The sequence below is a fragment of the Podarcis raffonei genome, chromosome 1 (assembly GCF_027172205.1).
Source record: "Podarcis raffonei isolate rPodRaf1 chromosome 1, rPodRaf1.pri, whole genome shotgun sequence".
NCBI classification, from domain to species: Eukaryota; Metazoa; Chordata; class Lepidosauria; order Squamata; family Lacertidae; genus Podarcis; species Podarcis raffonei.
Genome location: NC_070602.1, coordinates 71,596,243 through 71,615,089, shown reverse-complemented (window position 1 = coordinate 71,615,089; position 18,847 = coordinate 71,596,243). Strand labels below are relative to the sequence as shown.

The 18,847-nt window shown below is 39.1% G+C and overlaps 1 protein-coding gene and 1 long non-coding RNA gene across 4 annotated transcripts in view; one reads left to right on the top strand and one right to left on the bottom strand.

Moving 5' to 3' along the window:
* Positions 1 to 14,028, top strand: part of PIK3C2A (phosphatidylinositol-4-phosphate 3-kinase catalytic subunit type 2 alpha) — a 48,019-nt gene extending 33,991 nt beyond the window's left edge. For all 3 annotated transcript variants that reach the window (XM_053392666.1, XM_053392655.1, XM_053392675.1), the window contains exons 20-33: positions 49 to 153; positions 1,419 to 1,511; positions 1,910 to 2,039; positions 2,679 to 2,815; positions 4,789 to 4,958; positions 5,359 to 5,515; positions 5,968 to 6,077; positions 6,272 to 6,479; positions 7,391 to 7,515; positions 8,662 to 8,779; positions 8,873 to 8,954; positions 10,547 to 10,656; positions 10,861 to 10,986; positions 13,177 to 14,028. In XM_053392666.1, coding sequence (XP_053248641.1) covers positions 49 to 153; positions 1,419 to 1,511; positions 1,910 to 2,039; positions 2,679 to 2,815; positions 4,789 to 4,958; positions 5,359 to 5,515; positions 5,968 to 6,077; positions 6,272 to 6,479; positions 7,391 to 7,515; positions 8,662 to 8,779; positions 8,873 to 8,954; positions 10,547 to 10,656; positions 10,861 to 10,986; positions 13,177 to 13,359 — 1,854 coding nt within the window. In that variant the 3' untranslated portion in view covers positions 13,360 to 14,028. The remainder of the gene's footprint in view (positions 1 to 48; positions 154 to 1,418; positions 1,512 to 1,909; positions 2,040 to 2,678; positions 2,816 to 4,788; positions 4,959 to 5,358; positions 5,516 to 5,967; positions 6,078 to 6,271; positions 6,480 to 7,390; positions 7,516 to 8,661; positions 8,780 to 8,872; positions 8,955 to 10,546; positions 10,657 to 10,860; positions 10,987 to 13,176) is intronic.
* A 1,080-nt stretch (positions 14,029 to 15,108) lies between these two features.
* LOC128415891 (uncharacterized) lies at positions 15,109 to 18,771 on the bottom strand. Its single transcript, XR_008331097.1, has 2 exons — positions 18,344 to 18,771; positions 15,109 to 17,101 (listed from the first exon to the last, which is right to left on the bottom strand). It is a non-coding gene; the product is annotated as an uncharacterized LOC128415891 (long non-coding RNA).
* Between the last annotated feature and the right edge of the window lie 76 nt (positions 18,772 to 18,847).

Below are 18,847 nucleotides of genomic sequence, written 5' to 3'. Positions count from 1 at the left end.
TCACTTCTCAATCCAGGTAAATTTTAACCTTGTACTGTTCATTAACAGATTGTCTTACAAAGCGGAATGGAGCGTGTTCAGTCCATTTTCTTAAAAAACAAGTGCCGTTTGCCTCTCAGTCCCAGCCTTGTAGCTAAAGAACTGAATGTCAAGGTATGGTGTGTCTCTAGATTTCTAATCCAGTATAATATGTATGTACTCACACCTAGTAATACATGCAAGAATAACCAGCAGGAAAGAGCAAAACTGTTTGGCGGGCATAGGGCAAATGACTTGAAACTGTAAATGATTAAAACCATTGTTGGATGAGACGAAAGGTCAATCAGTCCAGTTTCTAATATTAGCCAGACAAGTCCCTCTGGGAAGTTCACAGGATGGCATGAAGTCAAGCACTCCTCCCTTTATCTCCCTAGGCTATGGCATTGGAATCATGTTGCCTCTGTATATGGAAGTTCCAGTAATAACCAGAAGACAGAACCTAAAATTCTCTGTATGGGAATTTTCGGCACAGATTTTGAAAGTGCTAAAGAAAATAAGACCACCATAATTAGAAATACACATACAGTTTTTGCATAATCTCATCTTGACTTCAGTGCTTTGTGAAATTTGAAGACAAATACAGTCATACCTTAGAAGTCAAACCAAATCCATTCTGGAAGTCTGTTTGACTTCCAAAACGTTCAGGAACCAAGGCGTAGCTTGGCTTCCAAGGCAGGAAGTTCCTGCAGCCAACCAGAAGCCGCGATGGATTTTCAGGTTCCAAAGAACGTTTGCAAACCGGAACAATAACTTCCAGGTTTGTGGCGTGGCGGAACCAAAACGTTTGTCTCGCAAGGCATTCAACTTCCAAGGTACGACTGTACCGAGGTACCATTGTACTAAGCTGTCAAATAAATTTGCGTAGGTGCACAGCTGTAGGAAGAAACAGGAAGTTGTTGAAGCCATATTCCTTTGCAAGCCCCCCCCCCCCATGCATTCATGAGCGCGGGATAAATCTTACTTTTTTTAAAAAAAAGATACATTGCCAATAAGATACAAAATAAGTAACAATAAAAGGAGGGAGAATGAACAATATAGATAAATACGTATAGTAAATGCAAGCAGATTTTTTATTTTAAAAAGCTTTATAATACTGTTGGAACATACTTTGCTATTATTATAATGAGGCACTAGGGTTAGATGATAAAATGCAAATCTCTGTAAATCTGTCATCCTCACTTCAGCAATATGGCCATGAGAAATAACTAAAACATACTGCTTTTAAGTTGGGCTTCTGTATCCTTTGTGATTCGTTTATTTGCTAGTTTAGCAAAATTAATTATAATATTTTCTTGTAAGGATAGTTGGAGCTCTTTGGTTGCCTTTGTATTGCTAGTTAGTCTACCGTTGCACTAATTAATGTAAATTGTATTTTGCAGGCATGTTCCTACTTTAGTTCTAATGCAGTACCTCTTAAACTTGCTCTGGTGAATGCAGATCCCTTGGGAGAAGAAATTAATGTCATGTTTAAGGTACATTTTTTCAGCATGTGTTTGACAGACATATTTTTGTGGTAACATAAATTTGATAAATCTTTTAAAACTAGTTAGCTTTATGATACATACCTATGGCATGTATAGCTATTGCAGTAAAGTAATTGGGTGGGGGGCACCAATACAGCTACTTGCCAAGGGACCCTAGATATGCCTCTGAAGGAGCTATAGATTGCAACGAAGAATGCTGTTCTCAGAGTTTCTGAGGTTTTTCCAGGCTTTTCCCATTCATCTTCAAATAAGAAGTACTGAATTTTCTAGCCAAACATCCATTTCTGGTCTTGTGCAGCAACGTAGTTAACTGTGCACACCCCAGCTTATGACACATGTCCTGTTGAAAGTCATTCTCTCGATTTGCATCCTTACTTTTGTTCTAGGTTGGAGAGGATCTGCGTCAAGACATGTTGGCGCTGCAGATGATAAAAATTATGGACAAGATCTGGTTACAGGAAGGACTGGACCTGCGGATGGTTATCTTCAAGTGCCTTTCAACTGGCAAAGATAGAGGTGCAAACCGTTCGTAGTTCCCAGAGCATAATGCCTTCCATGCCACCTAGATTTTGGTCTGCTTTTCGTGTCTGTTCCCAGTGGGAACACAGCTTTAGCATGATTGCTCTAAAGCCTCTGCCTCAAAAGTATGTCTGCATTTGCAGAGCAAGCTAGAGAAGCACCTTGCAAGTGTAGTAGTAGCATCTTTGGGGGATGACATAGACAGAGCTATCTGATATAAAGCACCCTCCTGCAGTTTCAGCTGTGTCTGAAATCAGTTGGATAAAGTGTTAACATGGATGTAAAGGAAATTCTATCCCATATGAAGAAATCTCAAATATATGATTGGAGAGGAGAGCTAAAAATTGTAAGGATTCTGCTGCTAGCAGCTTCTAAGTCTAAAACTGTTAACGTCTTTTTGGTTATCTACAAAGTATTGATTTGATTTAAAGATCAATTTGAATGAGCACGGGTACAAATATTTCATGTCATGCAACATTATTTGTCAGCAAGCATTATTTGTTAGCAAGCACTTTGGATTCACAGAAGTATGTCTTTAAAATGTTTGAAGTTAAGACTTAATTAAACCCATTATAGAAATAGAGTACAAATCCTGTATGCCTGACAGTAAATATTTTTTTGCTTATTGGATTTAAGGTTTGGTGGAGCTTGTTCCAGCTTCAGATACACTTAGGAAAATTCAAGTAGAGTATGGAGTGACAGGGTCCTTTAAAGATAAGCCCCTTGCAGAATGGCTAAGAAAATACAACCCTACAGAAGAAGAATATGAAAAGGTAACTTTAATATGAAACTGATTGAAATTCACGAGGAAAGAACAGATGCTGGGAAACCGCACATGGAGCCAGGCCACCTCTCCTCCTCCCTGGCCCCTGACTTTTCCTTTGCACACCAAGGATTACTGTCTGAGTCCTGCTTCCCTCTTGCCTTAGAAGAGCCCTACTGTGTCAGTCAGAAGTTTGTCTAGTTCAGCAACCTGCTTCTTGCAGTGGATAGTCAAATGGCTTTATGTTTTTCATAAACTTTACATTGTTTTAAAGTATATTTTATGTAACCCATTTTGAAGACCATTCAGTGAGCGGGAGGCTATAAGTAAATATGGCTTCAGAACATGAACTGATTATGATATGTAAACTGCCCTGTGATGTTTGGATGAAGGTACACACACACACGCTCATGCATTATGAGATGTAGAGTAATCGCTGCTATTGAGAAAAGGGCATAGCTCAATGGGAGGGCACATATATTGCATATACAGTGGTACCTCAGGTTAAGTACTTTATTCGTTCCAGAGGTCCATACTTAACCTGAAGCTTCTTAACCTGAAGCACCACTTTATCTAATGGGGCCTCCTGCAGCTGCCACGCCTCCAGAGCCCGATTTCTGTTCTTATCCTGAAGCAAAGTTCTTAACCTGAAGCACTATTTCTGGGTTAGCGGAGTGTGTAACCTGAAGCGTATGTAACCTGAAGCATATGTAACCTGAAGCGTATGTAACCCAAGGTACCACTGTATAAAGTCCAGCTTCAACCTCTGACATCAGAAGCAGAGATAATGACGTCGATGTTTAGATCCTAGAAAATAGCTTCTGTCTGAACTAGATGGACAAGGATGTTACTTAAGGCAAGCTTTATTTTCTTGAGGAAAAAATGGTCAGTAGGCTTAGCTTAATTTTTAAAAATAAGATGCTAAATATTTATTCTAGCATTTATTTATTTTAAAAGGAAACTATTCTATTGTGCCTTGGGGTGGTCACTTTGGTGCTGCTAATGCAGCAGTTTGACTTCACCCCCAGAGGCACATTCCATTGTCTCTCGAGACAGATGGATGCCAACCAACTAACCAACCAGATTCTGTTGTGATGTTTAGAAACTCCTGTTGAAGTACTTAACAGTTTTTTTAAAGCAAATATTACATATTGGAAAGAAAAAGAAGATCTACAGTAACTTTATTACTATATTACTTCGATACTTTTTATTCTAATTTTAGTGCAATTTTTTCATTACACTTCCTAACTGCACATGTTTCCTATTAATTTGTAGAAGCCATTTTACTGTGTGCCTTAATACGTTTTTAATTTTCAGGTTTTCTCTCCCCTAACCCTTCTTAAGTGACGTGGGTGGCGCTGTGGGTAAACCCTCAGTGCCTAGGACTTGCCGATCGCATGGTCGGTGGTTCGAATCCCCGCGGCGGGGTGAGCTCCCGTCTTTTGGTCCCAGCTCCTGCCCACCTAGCAGTTCGAAAGCACCCTTAAGTCCAAGTAGATAAATAGGTACCGCTTTATAGCGGGAAGGTAAACGGCGTTTCCGTGTGCTGCGCTGGTGCTGGCTCGCCAGAGCAGCTTCGTCACGCTGGCCACGTGACCCGGAAGTGTCTCCGGACAGCGCTGGCCCCCCGGCCTCTTAAGTGAGATGGGCGCACAACCCTAGAGTCGGACATGACTGACCCGTACGGGCAGGGGTACCTTTACCTTTAACCCTTCTTAACACCGCTAAAACCTACTTGCAACACCTGGCACAAGATGGTGCTTACTCTTTTCCAGTTGATCATATTACCCTATTAACTTCTCAAAAATTAAGCAAAACTTAATACAATCCTTAAAAGTCCCTAATTATGTTCTATTTGAGTGACTGGCAGTTCTGCTACCACGCTTGACTTACGTATGATAAACCACAGTAGTATTCTCCAAGTAGTAAATTAGTAGTAAATTAGATTGAATCTAACTTAACCTTTATTTTTCCTTATACTAGGCTTCTGAAAACTTCATATATTCTTGTGCTGGGTGTTGCGTGGCCACCTATGTCCTAGGTATCTGTGACCGTCACAATGACAACATCATGCTTCGAAGTACAGGACATACATTCCATATTGATTTTGGAAAGTTTTTGGGCCATGCACAGATGTTTGGGAGCTTTAAGAGGTATGATTTCAAAGTAAAATTTGAGGCTTCACTATACAGCTAACTTTACAGCTATAGTAATAAATGGTCTTGAAAAGATTGATAGCTTTCTGTGGCAGTATGCTCTGTTAGCTGTAACTTTTCTTCCAAAATAATGTTAAATATGACAATGTATGATTGCCATACAGACTCTGCATCTGATCAATAGAGCTACATTGATCTTATTTCGACCTATGAAAATATACAAAGAAGGGAAGGGGGCTGTGGGCCACTGATACACTCTGAACCATTTGCTTACAGCAGTTGCTTCCTTCTCCATTTTGCACAATTTGCAGAGTTCCTGTGAAATTCCCTCACATTAGAAGTTTAGAAAATGAAATTTCAGTACTTAAAAATCTGTATTTATCTCTTCTTTCTAAAGGGATCGGGCTCCTTTTGTGCTGACATCAGATATGGCCTACGTTATCAACGGTGGTGAAAAACCTACCATCCGTTTCCAGTTGTTCGTAGATCTCTGCTGCCAGGCTTATAACTTGATAAGGAAACGAGCCAACCTTTTTCTTAACCTCCTATCACTGGTAATAGTTTTTGTATTGTTGGAGGTTTCACCAAATAAGGCAAGAGGCTTCCTCTGCTCCCCCTGCAACCTCTGTTCCAGACTGTCCCTCAATCTTCAGAGCATATTTTGGAAAAGGGGGTGCAGGATGCTGAAGCACGAGAGGAGAGGATGGGGAAGTTCCGTTTCTGGGAGGGGAAGTCAGCTGTGCAAGTGGGCTTGTAACCCTTGGATGTTTTCAAGTGAATGGTTCTTGTGCTTAAAGACAACTACGTAGTGTTAAGTGCAGGAAACTGCAGATTAAATTTATGTCATAATGACTGCAGTAATAAAATCTGGAAATGCTATTTTAAAATATAGTACTGGTTTGGTTTGGTTTGGTTTGGTTTGGTTTGGTTTGGTTTGGTTTGGTTTGGCTGTACCAGTGAATAATTGATCTTCTCCATTTTTAAAACATATCTGTTCACTCTATAGATGCTCTCTTCTGGATTACCAGAACTTACTGGAGTTCAAGACTTGAAATATGTCCAGGATGCTCTTCAACCCCAAACTACAGATGCTGAAGCTACAATTTTCTTTACAAGGTACCACTTTTTCCCCCTTTTCACAAAAACCTTATTTATGCATGTTCATCAGTATTAATAAAGTAGGTGTGATCAATTCTGTGATCTGTGAAAATAGTTTTCCTTTTTACTCCATTTAAGCATATGTACTGTACATCTCAAAGGAAATGAACACGATCTGATTCCCCCCCCCCACACTTTTTTTTGTTTTTTAGGTTGATTGAATCAAGTTTGGGAAGTGTTGCCACAAAGTTCAATTTTTTCATTCACAACCTTGCTCAGCTGCGTTTTTCAGGCCTGCCTTCCAATGATGAGCCCATCCTCTCTTTTTCTCCCAAAACATACTCACTTAAACAAGATGGTCGAATCAAAGAAGTGTCTGTCTTTACATACCATAAGCGATACAACCCAGATAAATATTATGTAAGTATGTGGATCCATACTGTGTCTTAAGATTTCCAGGTTTTGCCATTGTTCATTTTATTATTGGTGTAACTTGCTGAGTCCTGAAGCTGTTGCTTCTCCACAAATATTGCCTATGTATTATCTTGGAACCTGACATCAGGTCCATCAAGACATTTAACTGTGGGGTGAAAGAGGTAGTTTGTTACTTTATTAAGAAGGGTTCCAGCAGAGGCAGTTGGCCATGGAAAAGCTCCCTTCATACCATAATGGGATAGACTCTGAAATCCTGAATGTGTGTGTGTTCTTTTGCCTTGCATGCTTCTGCAGATCAGGAAGCCATGGCCAGTTCCTGTCTGCCATCATTCAGTGTTTATATAACAGCTTAGCAATACTATTTCAACAGCTCAGGATCCCAGGTTATGATCAGTCTGAATTGCGTTGTCCACAAATCTAAGTGCCAAGCTTTAATTCCACAATCTAACATTACAAGGGAAATACATTTCCAGGGTAGTGTCATACAGTAGAAAATGAATTCTGTAAATGTTGGGTGGGCCTGCTCAGCTTTTTTGGCTTCCTGTTCATATACATAGTGTGCGCACACACCCTGTCACAGCAAACATAAAACCAATGTAACCTTGAAAATAGCTTGCAGCCTGTCACTACTGCTTTTCTCATTGATGAAACTCCGCTTTCCTGCCCTCTTATGTAAGAGCTTTGAGGAGCTATAATTCTGAGGAAGAAACCTGTATACACACTTGCAACACCTGGTACTGAAATTATTATTGTTCTTTTTGTGTGTTTACATGCTTGAGACAATGACTCTATCTCTTTGCTTTCTTTTGTTGGATGATGGGAAATAGATAAAATAAAGAATTTATGTGTGTGTGTTTTTAAAAGTTATTAAAGTGTGTTCCTTTCTGATTTGGCAGATCTATGTTGTCAGGGTTTTAAGAGAGGGGCAAAATGAACCCACGTTCATTTTTCGGACATTTGATGAATTCCAGGAATTCCACAACAAGCTTGGCATCCTATTTCCTCTTTGGAAGTTACCAGGGTAGGTTCCTGAAAACTCAATTAAGTATAAACAAAATAATTTGAAATCCACGGAGCTTTCATGTTTTGCAACAATTAAATTTTCTCAGTAACATTAAAAAGTGGACATAGCAATAGTTCAACGTGTAATATCTATGCTATGCCATGCTATGCCCATCAGCCATAGCCTTTCCTGTGAACTGAGGCTCACTTCCTGGGATTATACACAAGTGAAGTGTGAAAGTTAATCTTTTATGAAATACATTTCCCCATGTATGCAGTACTCTTAAATTCCAGGAGCTAGGCTGTGAGTATACAACACTTTGTTGTAACTGGCTCTGAAGGAAAGTATCAAAGAAGGATACAGAACAGTCACTATAGTTCCATAGCCCTAAAGCCTTCATTTATTTCAGTATCTCCTTCAGTGCTGTTGATCTTTTTACTTTTTGTAAAAGTAGTAGTAGCTTCTCCCTGAAACAAACTGTATTTCACGACTCATTTTTTAATTGAGAAAAGAATATCATTTTAAATTAGTCTAAAATTCTGCCTGGGTCACAGACTGGTATACAGTTTTCTGTCATTCTTAAGGATGTGGTGTGTCAGAATGACTCAGAGGATGTTATAGTAACATACTAAGGGTAACATGCAGTGCTGGTCATTCACCATTTATTTCAGCAGGTCTGCTCTGAATATGACATAGATGTCACACACAGAACTTTGACTAGTAATAGCTATTAATTGTTGCTCAGTTCTCTTGAGTGATGCAGACACATGAGAATTTATTTTCTGTATTTGTCATTTCGTTTCTGAAAGGGGACTATAACAGTTGATGGTGCTTGAGTATTTGCTTTCAGTGATTTTAGAAAAGGGAGAGGGGACAGAAGGGTGGAAATTATTTCCTTGGAGCATGTGTGTTGCCATGTTACCTTATACTTGGAGTACTCTTGATATAGTAACAAATACTGGACAGCTGACAACAGTATAATTTGCAGTGTTCCTTCAGTTCTATTGTAAGATTGCCCAGGCTTTTGGACCAACTCATAGATTATACTAGTATCTTGTCTTACAGTCTTGAAGTATTTGATTGTTTACTTCAGCAAAAGTTAAATCCTGATTGTTGCTACTTACTCTTGTTATTAATGTTATGTTCATTGTATCTATATTGCAGCTTTCCTAGTAAGATGGTTTTAGGAAGAACACACATAAAAGATGTAGCAGCCAAAAGAAAGGTGGAACTGAACAGCTACATACAAAGTTTAATGAATGCATCTGCAGATGTTTCGGAGGTAATTCTGCGAAGTAATATAAACATCATTGTTTCAATTCCTTTATGTTGGGTACAGTCACCTCATAATAACATTTTGTCTTTCCACATCTAGTGTGATCTTGTTTATACATTCTTCCATCCCATACTTCGTGATGAAAAAGCTGAAGGAATAGATGGAATAGCCAAGTGTACAGGTAAGAATATCACTTTTAAAGAAGAAAAGGCAACTTGGATCGTGTCCTGAAAAGTGAAAATATTTGTTGTAGTTACATTCTTTCAAGCACAAAAAGGGAAATCATAAAGGCAGGAGGACAACTGTATTGAACTAGTTATTGAACATTTCAGTCATTCCCCCCCCCCCGCTCCCGGTTTTTCCTAGCATACAAACCAATAATTCAAAATAACTTGAGTGTGAATAAAAATATTTACCTGTTTAAAGTGTCCTTGAAAGAGAATGTATCTCAAAACATTTACATTTGAGGGTTTCTTTCTATTTTAAAATACAAGTTCAATTATTTTGTGTGCTGGTTTTCTTCTCCCCTCCGCCTTTTTTGCTTCATTTCTTATTTTATATTTAATAGAAGAACCAGCAAATACAATATATTTCAACAAATGTTACATTTCTCATTTTGCCAAAGAAGTCCACCCATGAATAAATGTCTCCCTTCTACACTCATCTGTAATTTAAGTCTGTGGGAAATTGTCAAACCACAAACATATTGGTATAAAGTAGTGAAAGTTTTTGATGGAGAGGAAGTGAATTTGTTATCTAATAAAGTGTGTGTGATTTGTCCAGTGGGCTTTGTGCAGTTCACCCTATTTTGTCACTATCTCCTCAATAACAGTTTGTTCGATTCATCTCTGATAGTGTAGCCTTATTAGACTTTACCGATTGGTGGGCTCTGCATTGCTCCCAGGAGGGAGGGAGGAAGTCAGATGATACCGAGGGTTGGTTCAGAGAAAGAGTTTCTTATTTCTGCGCTCCAGAACAGCAGAAAGGCACTCGCATAGTCAGTCCCCAGCAAGTCCAAAGAAATGAGAAATTTCATGCAGTATATATATCCTCCAGGCACCCTCTCCCCCTTCCCCAGGAATCCAACCACGTCAGCCTATACACACAGGTTGATATCACATGTGTTCCTGCTCCGGTATTCTTAACAATAAAAGGGTTTTCTGACCATAAAAGGGTATTCCTGTTCCTACTCTTATCTTGGAGCAAGAGGTCACCAACTCCAAGAACTCCAAGAACACACTCTGGCGCTTTTCCCAGACTAGGTCTGTGCGTCAGTGTGGTCAGGACGTGAGATAAGACCTAGACGTGTCATCTCTGTTCTACTGGAACAGCCAAGGTCATCCTTGCCGTCATGAACTGATAAAGGAGAGGGCTCTGAGCACTTGTTTATACAACCGGGTTTTTGTTTATACATTGACTCAGAGCTCAAGTTAATGGATTTTAGCTAAGGAAAAATAGGGATTTTGGTGCCTGTTTTAAACTGCCTGCACAGTCAGTTTTTGGTTTGGGAAACCCATTCCTTCAATAGTAATGTGATATTACATGTTGTCATTTCAAGTAGTCAGAACTCCACAAACTGGCCTTTTCAGGATGACCAGTACTGATCACAGAGAGTGCTTTTCTCTCACATCCCAGTTACCCATGGTGCCACTCTCTGATAGCAGGGAATGATTTTCCCTCTGTGGGAAAAGGGAATGACAAGTGCACAGGTTAGATAACGTTCTGACTATGGAATGTAGAGGGAAATATCATTCTGCCTTTTCTTTTTTTAAGATGTGAGCCCTTCAAGTCCTACCTCGGGCAAAGTAGGAGGAGAAGTAAAACTATCTATCTCCTATAGAAACAGCACTCTGTTTATCATGGTGATGCACATTAAGGATCTGGTATGTACAAAACTGGAAAATGCATATGATAGTTCATAGTAGATTTTGGTGACAAGTAGTTTGCTCTTACCAACAGTAATTTCTAAGGTTATTATTCCTGTGATAAAAATCCCTGTGTTATTTAAACAGCAACGCCAGTGTCTTACTTTATTTCAGTATGGTTGATGGTTGTTTCTTACACCAAAGATGTGCTTTCATTCTCAGGTGACTGATGATGGCACAGACCCAAATCCATATGTGAAAACATACCTGCTTCCGGATATACATAAAACTTCTAAACGGAAAACCAAGATATCACGGAAAACAAGAAATCCAACATTCAATGAAATGGTAAGCTGAAATAAGCTATGTATAATATTTGGTGGATTTTCAAAGCAAATCCGTGTTACATAGCTATAACTGATGGAACACATCAGAGGGCCCCCATTGAATTGCCCCAATGGGAGTAAGAAACATACTCTAAATCACATCTATCCTGCAGCTGCCATAACCCATGCTGTATGAAATAGCTTGGGGCCAGAATATATATATGCCTGGCTGTACAATTTTCCAATTGCTTTTACCTCCCAAGATGCCTTAAGCTGTTAAGAGTCTGCCACCTTTTCAGGATGCCCAGTGTGGATCACAGAGAATGCTTTTCTCTCACATCCCAGTTAACCATGGTGCCACTCTCCAATAACAGGGAATGATTTAAAAAAATGGGAGGTTAGCTTTATCCTTGAAAGCACTGTATCCCCGTTTATGAATTCGGAGTGGGAGAGGAGAGCCTCTTCTAAAATATTTTCTTCAAGCAAGAATCCAGTGCCAGGATTTTTCCTGAAGATCTGCCTCTTTAAAAAAAAAATATTCTCAGTCTTCTGAATGTTACAGTTAAAACAATGGAATATGAAATTGGGGGTGAAGGTAGGGAAGGAAATTTGCAAGTCCATTTTTAAAGCTTATTTTTACAAGCCTGTTTTCAGTAGATCAAATCACTGAGGTTTTAAACTGTACACACTTGGGGGAGTTGGTAAGCTCAATTTCGGTTCACTGGTATTTACTTCTGAGTAGGTACCCAAAAGGTTACAAAGGGCTTGTGCAGGCAATCTGCTGATCCTTGTACGTCCCTCTTCCTCTCTCCCTCCTGTCCCTCTACCCCAACAAATCTCTTCTGCCTAGGGGGTGGCAGACACTAGAAATACACCACTGCAACTGCATTTAAGCTAAGATGTTAGAATATTTGTGAACAATCCTTGACAGCAGAGCAAATAGGTCAATGACTAATTGAAGAATTTTTCATCTAATATAGGTGGGTGGGTATAGGTGGACATCTAAATATATTCACAGCTGAATGAAATATTCCAGATATATTTATGGATTAATCTAAGGGTGTGCCCACGATTACAGATGTTCCCACATGACGATAATCTGTTGAGTGGGGATTTAAAATGAATGCAGACACTTGCTGTTGTAATCCCAGGGGATGCAGATGGGAAGTGTGTGCATGGAAATCAGGGACATGTAACTATGTTGACATTGTCCCTTTCCAACTTTCATCACTAACTAAACTATTGCCCTTTAAAGGGTAGGTGCTAGTTCAGGGAGTGGAATGTTTTGAAACATAAATTAGTGAGCATATTCCAGTATTTAATAAAAGGATTTAAAACAACAACCCAACACCATTCCCACTCTGAATGAATGAATGGTCAAAAGAAATACAGCGGGATCCGTTCCAGAGCCCTGTTCGCATCCTGAAGCGAACGTAACACGCGTGCACGGGTCGCATTTCGCTGCTTTTGCGCATGCGCGCGACGTCATTTTGAGCGTCTGTGCATGCACGAGCGGCGAAACCTGGAATTAACGCGCTCCATTACTTCCGGGTCGCCGCGGAGCGCAACCCGAAAATGCTTAACCTGAAGCGTATTCATCCCGAGGTATGACTGTACCTTAAAAACATACATTTGTGTTCAGGTACCAGCGGGTGGCGCTGTGGTCTAAACCACAGAGTCTAGGGCTTGCCAATCAGAAGGTCGGCGGTTTGAATCCCCGTGATGGGCTGAGCTCCCATTGCTCGGTCCCAGCTCCTACCCACCTAGCAGTTCGAAAGCACATCAAAGTGCAAGTAGATAAATAGGTACCACTCCGGTGGTAAGGTAAACGGCGTTTCCATGTGCTGCTCTGGTTCACCAGAAGTGGCTTAGTCATGCTGGCCACATGACCCGGAAGCTGTATGCAGGCTCCCTTGGCCAGTAAAGCAAGATGAGCGTGCAACCCCAGAGTCGTCCGCGACTGGACCTAACAGTCAGGAGTACCTTTACCTTTACCATGTACCTATCTTCCATATGGCTGATTGAGGCAGAAGGTTACCTCAGTCACCCAGCAAATGGTAATAAGCCTAGGAGTAGAAAATAAAAGACGTATTCTATACAGGGTACTGTCTTACTCACCATCAGTTTTTGTAACTTAATCCTGGATGTTTTGTAAATAAACTGTCTTGGCTTTCATTGTTTATGAATTACTGTGTGTGTGTTTTTTATATAGCTTGTATACAGTGGATATAGCAAAGAGACCCTAAAGCAAAGGGAACTTCAGCTAAGTGTACTCAGCGCTGAATCGCTGCGTGAGAACTTTTTCCTGGGCGGTGTCACACTCTCCTTAAAGGAATTTAACTTGAACAAGGAGACTGTCAACTGGTATCGACTTGCTGCTGTACCATATTTGTGAACCTGGCAGCTGAGAGAGGTGAAAATAAGAACAGAATTGAATAAACTCAACTTCACCCATATTTGGTCACTTTTTCCTACTTGAAGATAACTCACACACTTTAACATAAAACATGGCAACTTGGCAGATTGCTGTTGGACCAGCCTTCACAAAGTTTAAACAGGGCTTCTGGAAAACCAGCTCTGCTTCATGCTTTTACTGTAATAATATCCAAGCATTGCTGTAAATGAATTGTATAAATTTAATATCTGTGGATAATGAAGTTATAAACCTTGACTAGATGTTCCAAATTAAATCTAAGGGGTGTTTTTTTTTAATTAAAAAAATAGATTAGATTCAGTCACATTTGAATTGCTTGCCTGTTGATATATTGGAAGCTTGCTTTATGCTGCTGTTATCGGACACAGTACCATGTCAAAAAATATCAAAGTAAAAAAAAAAGATTGCTCCTTGTCAGAAAAGAGTTAGTGGCTGTAGAAACTGTCAAAAGGGAGATTTAAACAGACAGCTAGTGAGCATTTGGACTCATTAAATCTCTTTGAGGCTATTATCAGAATGAGTGCCGGTAATGGAAGTAATAAACAATGGTGCCTTATTTTGTCATTCAGCTGCTTCTTATACCTCATTTCTGATAATTGTTTCTAAAACACTTTTTTATCCAGCTTTTTTTTTAAAAAAAAAAGAATGAATGTTTGCTCACATGGTTTGCTATATAAATACTTCATTTAACATTCCTCCCCCCTTTTAAGTTTATTCAGCTTCCTTAAGTCAAACTCAGATGGCACCAAAATGTTAAACACTTATCCAGTTGACTTTGATCATTTTTGTGCGCCCTTAAGTTATACCTTGATAAACGGCCACATTAAGATATACATTGAAGCTATTTTATGCCATGGTTTGCTGCATAGCACATATATTTCCAGAAAGTAAATGTTATGGGTTATGCATTATTTGGTAGGGATTTGGGATTCAGTTTCCAGGTCACTTAAAAGTGCAGAAGAGCATAGTATCAGCTGCCGGTTGAGAATAAGTTGCACTAGAAACTTTGGGTGATGTGATTGGACACAATAACAGTTTTTCAGTCTATGAGCACTAAAAGAGTAATCCAAGCACCTTATTCACTCCAGTAGAAATTGACTTGCTAAAATGCGTGGAAGATGCTCTGCACCACCTTTTAGTGGATTGCACTCTGAATCCACTGATTTTAATTGTATTCTAGTTTTCTACATTTGTGTGATACTTAGGGATAGGTTGCTATAAATAAAATTTACTAACTGGTAAAACGAAGATTTTAAAAAGCTGATGTAGGAAGTGTTTAAATTGCACCATGGCCAATATCCAACATTCGTCATACTTTGAGTATGCCCAGTGAAATCAATGGACTCATAATTTAAGTCCATTAATTTTATTGGGTCTACTTTGAGCATGACCTAGTTGGATATCACCTAATACATTTAAAGCTAAAGCCCAAATACTTCTGAATAAAGCTGATCTCTCAACTGTCCGTAATAATGAGCTTAAAGCAAAATTATGCAATGATAAAGGAGGATAAAGTAGACAATGACAATCTTTATTTGCCGGGCAACTGAACTAAAATGTGATCTAATTTATTTACCCTAAAGCATAGTGAGGTCTCCATTTTCAGACCTAATATTAAAAAGTGCAAGGGAGAAATGGGAATAACATTTTGCTGCCTGGAATATTTCTCTGTGTCAAAATTACATTGTGGCTAACAAAAGCTACTTGAGGTTTAAAAAGTGCTGGTTTTATTAGCTTTGAGTTCAGTATGTAAATAGTAACCTATATATAAACTAACTAGATTGTATTTCCTGCTCACTTGATGCTTTTTGAGATGCATTCCATTTCATCAATAGAACCACAACCAGACAGGAAAGTAGACTACTGTTTTTGTGAAACGTTCCATTAAATTGCTGGAAGCAATATGTACTGCTTTTTTGCAGTCTGCTACTAGAGCACAGTATGTTACAGCACAAAACGCAACATTAAAAAGACTCTTGGCTGGATGCTGGTTAGAATATGTATGCTATCTAATGGTAGCATTTGCCAGTGTTTGTCCATGCCTGTGCCTTTGCCCACCTTCACCACTTTTCAAAATAAAGTACACGTTGGTAGATTCTTAAACTGTTCTTCATTTACCATTAAAAACTGTAGAGGAACAACATTAATTTTGCATCTCTTGAATTATTTATAGTGGTGTGATACACAACACATGATTATCTTAGTTTGGTATACACAAAAGGGGAGGAGGGAATAATTGGGTTAACATTTAACACTTTCATGTTTTTAAAATGTGGTCTTACTGGCATTTTATACATTGTTAATCAAAGAAAATCTTATGCAACATGTATGGACTGCAGCTAGAAAGAAAATTGTGTCTATGTACTTGTGAGGAAAACATCTTGCTGTAAGAAAAATGACCTCTACGTTTTCTGTACTAAATAACCTGGCTATGACTTTGCACTGAATTTTTTAAATATTACTGCTTTTTTATGATCTACACATATATATGAAAGCTCAAGAGATCTTTGATATTTCTCTATTTTTTAAATTAAAATGGTGCAGAAATCTTAGTATGTTGCCTTAAAAACCTGATTGCTCTTTCTAGGATACTATACAGTGCAGCTTTCAAATTGAAGAAATTTTATTTCTGGTATTTGCCGAGTTAGGGGCACAGTATAATGCAGAGTTATGTATGCTTAAGCTCATTTACACCAATGGACTTAAGTCTGTTTGTTTTAGATTGTAGCCTATGCATGTTACATGGAGGAAAACCATTCAGGCAATATAGCACCATTCTCACAATCCATAGGAATTTAATTTCCTTCTGTGCTTTGTACTCTCATACTGTGACTAAAAAAAAGTATGGCAAAGGTTCATAGATAATGAAATGCATTGGGAGCAAATGTAGAAGTTTGCCTTGAATTGTCTATTTATCTGTAAGAACCAAATACTTCAGTTATATTACACTGATAGCTAATAAGGATGTACAGTACAGTATTTCTATCGGTATCCTAACCCATAATATGTGGGTTAAATGTGACTCCATAACTGTCCTACAATTACATTAAACACTATTCTGGAATAAATAACGTATTGCCTCTTTTTCTACAAACACTGGTATGTGTGTGTAGGGAAGTAGAAAAACAATCACAAGCTACAAAAATAATGTAGGTGCCTTGTAATAGATTTTACTATTACCCATTCAATTAGCAAAGCCTAAATTCTCTGTTGTTTGCTATTAGCAAATTTCTATCTTTGGCTACTACTTGTGTCTGGTTTGAAGTACAAAACTCAAAGCCACTGCATTTTCTGGAGTTGGTGGTTGTACAGCTCAGATAAATGAGGGCACCTTTAAAATTTCATCAGCTTAAGAGTGCACAGCTGCTATATTTTCCTTTTCTGCAGAAAATGTAGAACAGCATTTGGTCACATTTTAAAAATTACTACTGTATTGTCTTTATTTCACTATCTGGCTGACTTTTGTGGCAACAGCACACAAAGCAAATACTCTCAGCGATTTACACACTATGTTGGCTGGGTTTGCAAAACTGATGGCAGTTCTTTGAGTGCTTGGGATTTTATTTAAAACCATGCTGCCATTGGGCTGAAATTGAATGTCGAAGGGGCTTCCTATCCTTTTTTCTTTGTGCTGTTTTCTGCTGAATAGCATCTCCACTCACTGCTTTTACTTCCTCAGTGGTTGTAAAAGTATAGCTGTTTCCTGCAGGAAAGGAAAATAGTCAAGAAAAACAGTTTCATGTCAAAAGTACATCACCTGAACATGCTCACATCTACCAAACATAACAGCTGCCATTCACTAGAGTTTGCTTCTTTGTAATTGAATATGTAAAAAAATTTAAAAAATGATATCTCTATTAATATCTCTATTAAGACCTGGTCTTAATAGAGATATTGGATTCCTGTCTCATTACACATGCTAATCATCTGCATACTATCCCTTGCTTTTTCCTGTAGGAATAATTGCAGTCATTAACAGTCAACAGGTTTACCATACCCATTGAGTCAATCACCCATCTCCTACCCTCCTGAGAAAAACCCCTCCCCACCCTCTCACTATATATAAGGGTCTGGTGACTTCTGTTTCAGTGTATCTGAAGAAGTGTGCATGCACACGAAAGCTTATACCAAGAACAAACTTAGTTGGTCTCTAAGGTGCTGCTGGACAATTTTTTAAATTTTTAAATATATATTTTGACCGCATCAGACCAACACGGCTACCTACCTGCCTCTTTGTAATGTCAAATATAGTGCTTGATTGGACAAGCAGATGGTTTGCATGTTAAATATTATGGATTAGTAATTGCAGAAAACACTTGCTTCTTGTAACAACAGACATGGCCCAGCACATCCAGAGCTCAACACCTTTAGATAATAGCTGTCAACTTTTCCCTTTTCTTGAGAGGAATCCTATTCAGAATAAGGGAATTTCCCTTTAAAAAAGGGAAACGTTGACAGCTATGCTTTAGATTCAAGTTTATTTTAAAAGAAAAAATACACACACAGTAGAGCATGAGATTCTTAATTTCTGGTTGTTGGCTCAAGCCCTGTGTTGGGCAAATAGAGCTAGGGGTTCCAATTTTACAATTCAATGAAAACAAATACAGTACTGTGCATCGTGGTCCCTTTTGGAAACTATACTATAGGTGTCATGGTAGTTGCATTACAACACTACACATCAGCGCTCTAGCACAGGTCAAGCCAAGGAGCTCAGTTACTCTGTTTTACTGTCTGCATATTTCAGATGGAGGTGGAGGTTCTTATTAAAACATGGTTTCATAATATATAGAGAATATTTACAGGGTGGGAAAATGTCACCTGAGGAAACAAGTTCTGCGCCTGCCTTATTTGACTGTCACCTCTGTAATCAACATTTGGGAGAAAACAATGTTCAATCAGAAATATAGACAGGCTATGCTCACAGTATCCATATGAAGAAATAGACCTCTCAGACACTCTGGTTCTTCTATGGAACCTGTTGCTCCATCCCTGCAAAAACAGCATAGAAGCGATCGATCCTCTCTGAGGGTTAAAAAGAAGCGCCCTTGGTGAACTCTATGAAGAAGCCCCTGACCAGGGAGACTGTGTCATTTGTCACAGCAGCTGTTTCTGATATTTCGCATCACTATGAACTGCGTAATGAACCGTATCGATTGCTTTTGAGGAATCTGTTCTTAGTTTTGCTTATGTGCTACTGCGCTTTCGATATATAGCGATTGTAACGCTTTATGTCCCTTTATTTGAATACTATTTGAATGGCATCTGGAGGGTCGCTTGCTGTTCTCTATCGGAGCCTTTCGTTACTGAGGTGTAGCAACCCCTGTTGGGATCCACTAAGGCTCTTATGGCCACTGGCGCTGAAAAAGCCCCTCCCCGCCACTGAGCGACCCGCGCCTCCGGCTCCCTTCCCGCGAGTGAAAATAGACCGGCTGCGCTGCCCCTCTAGCTT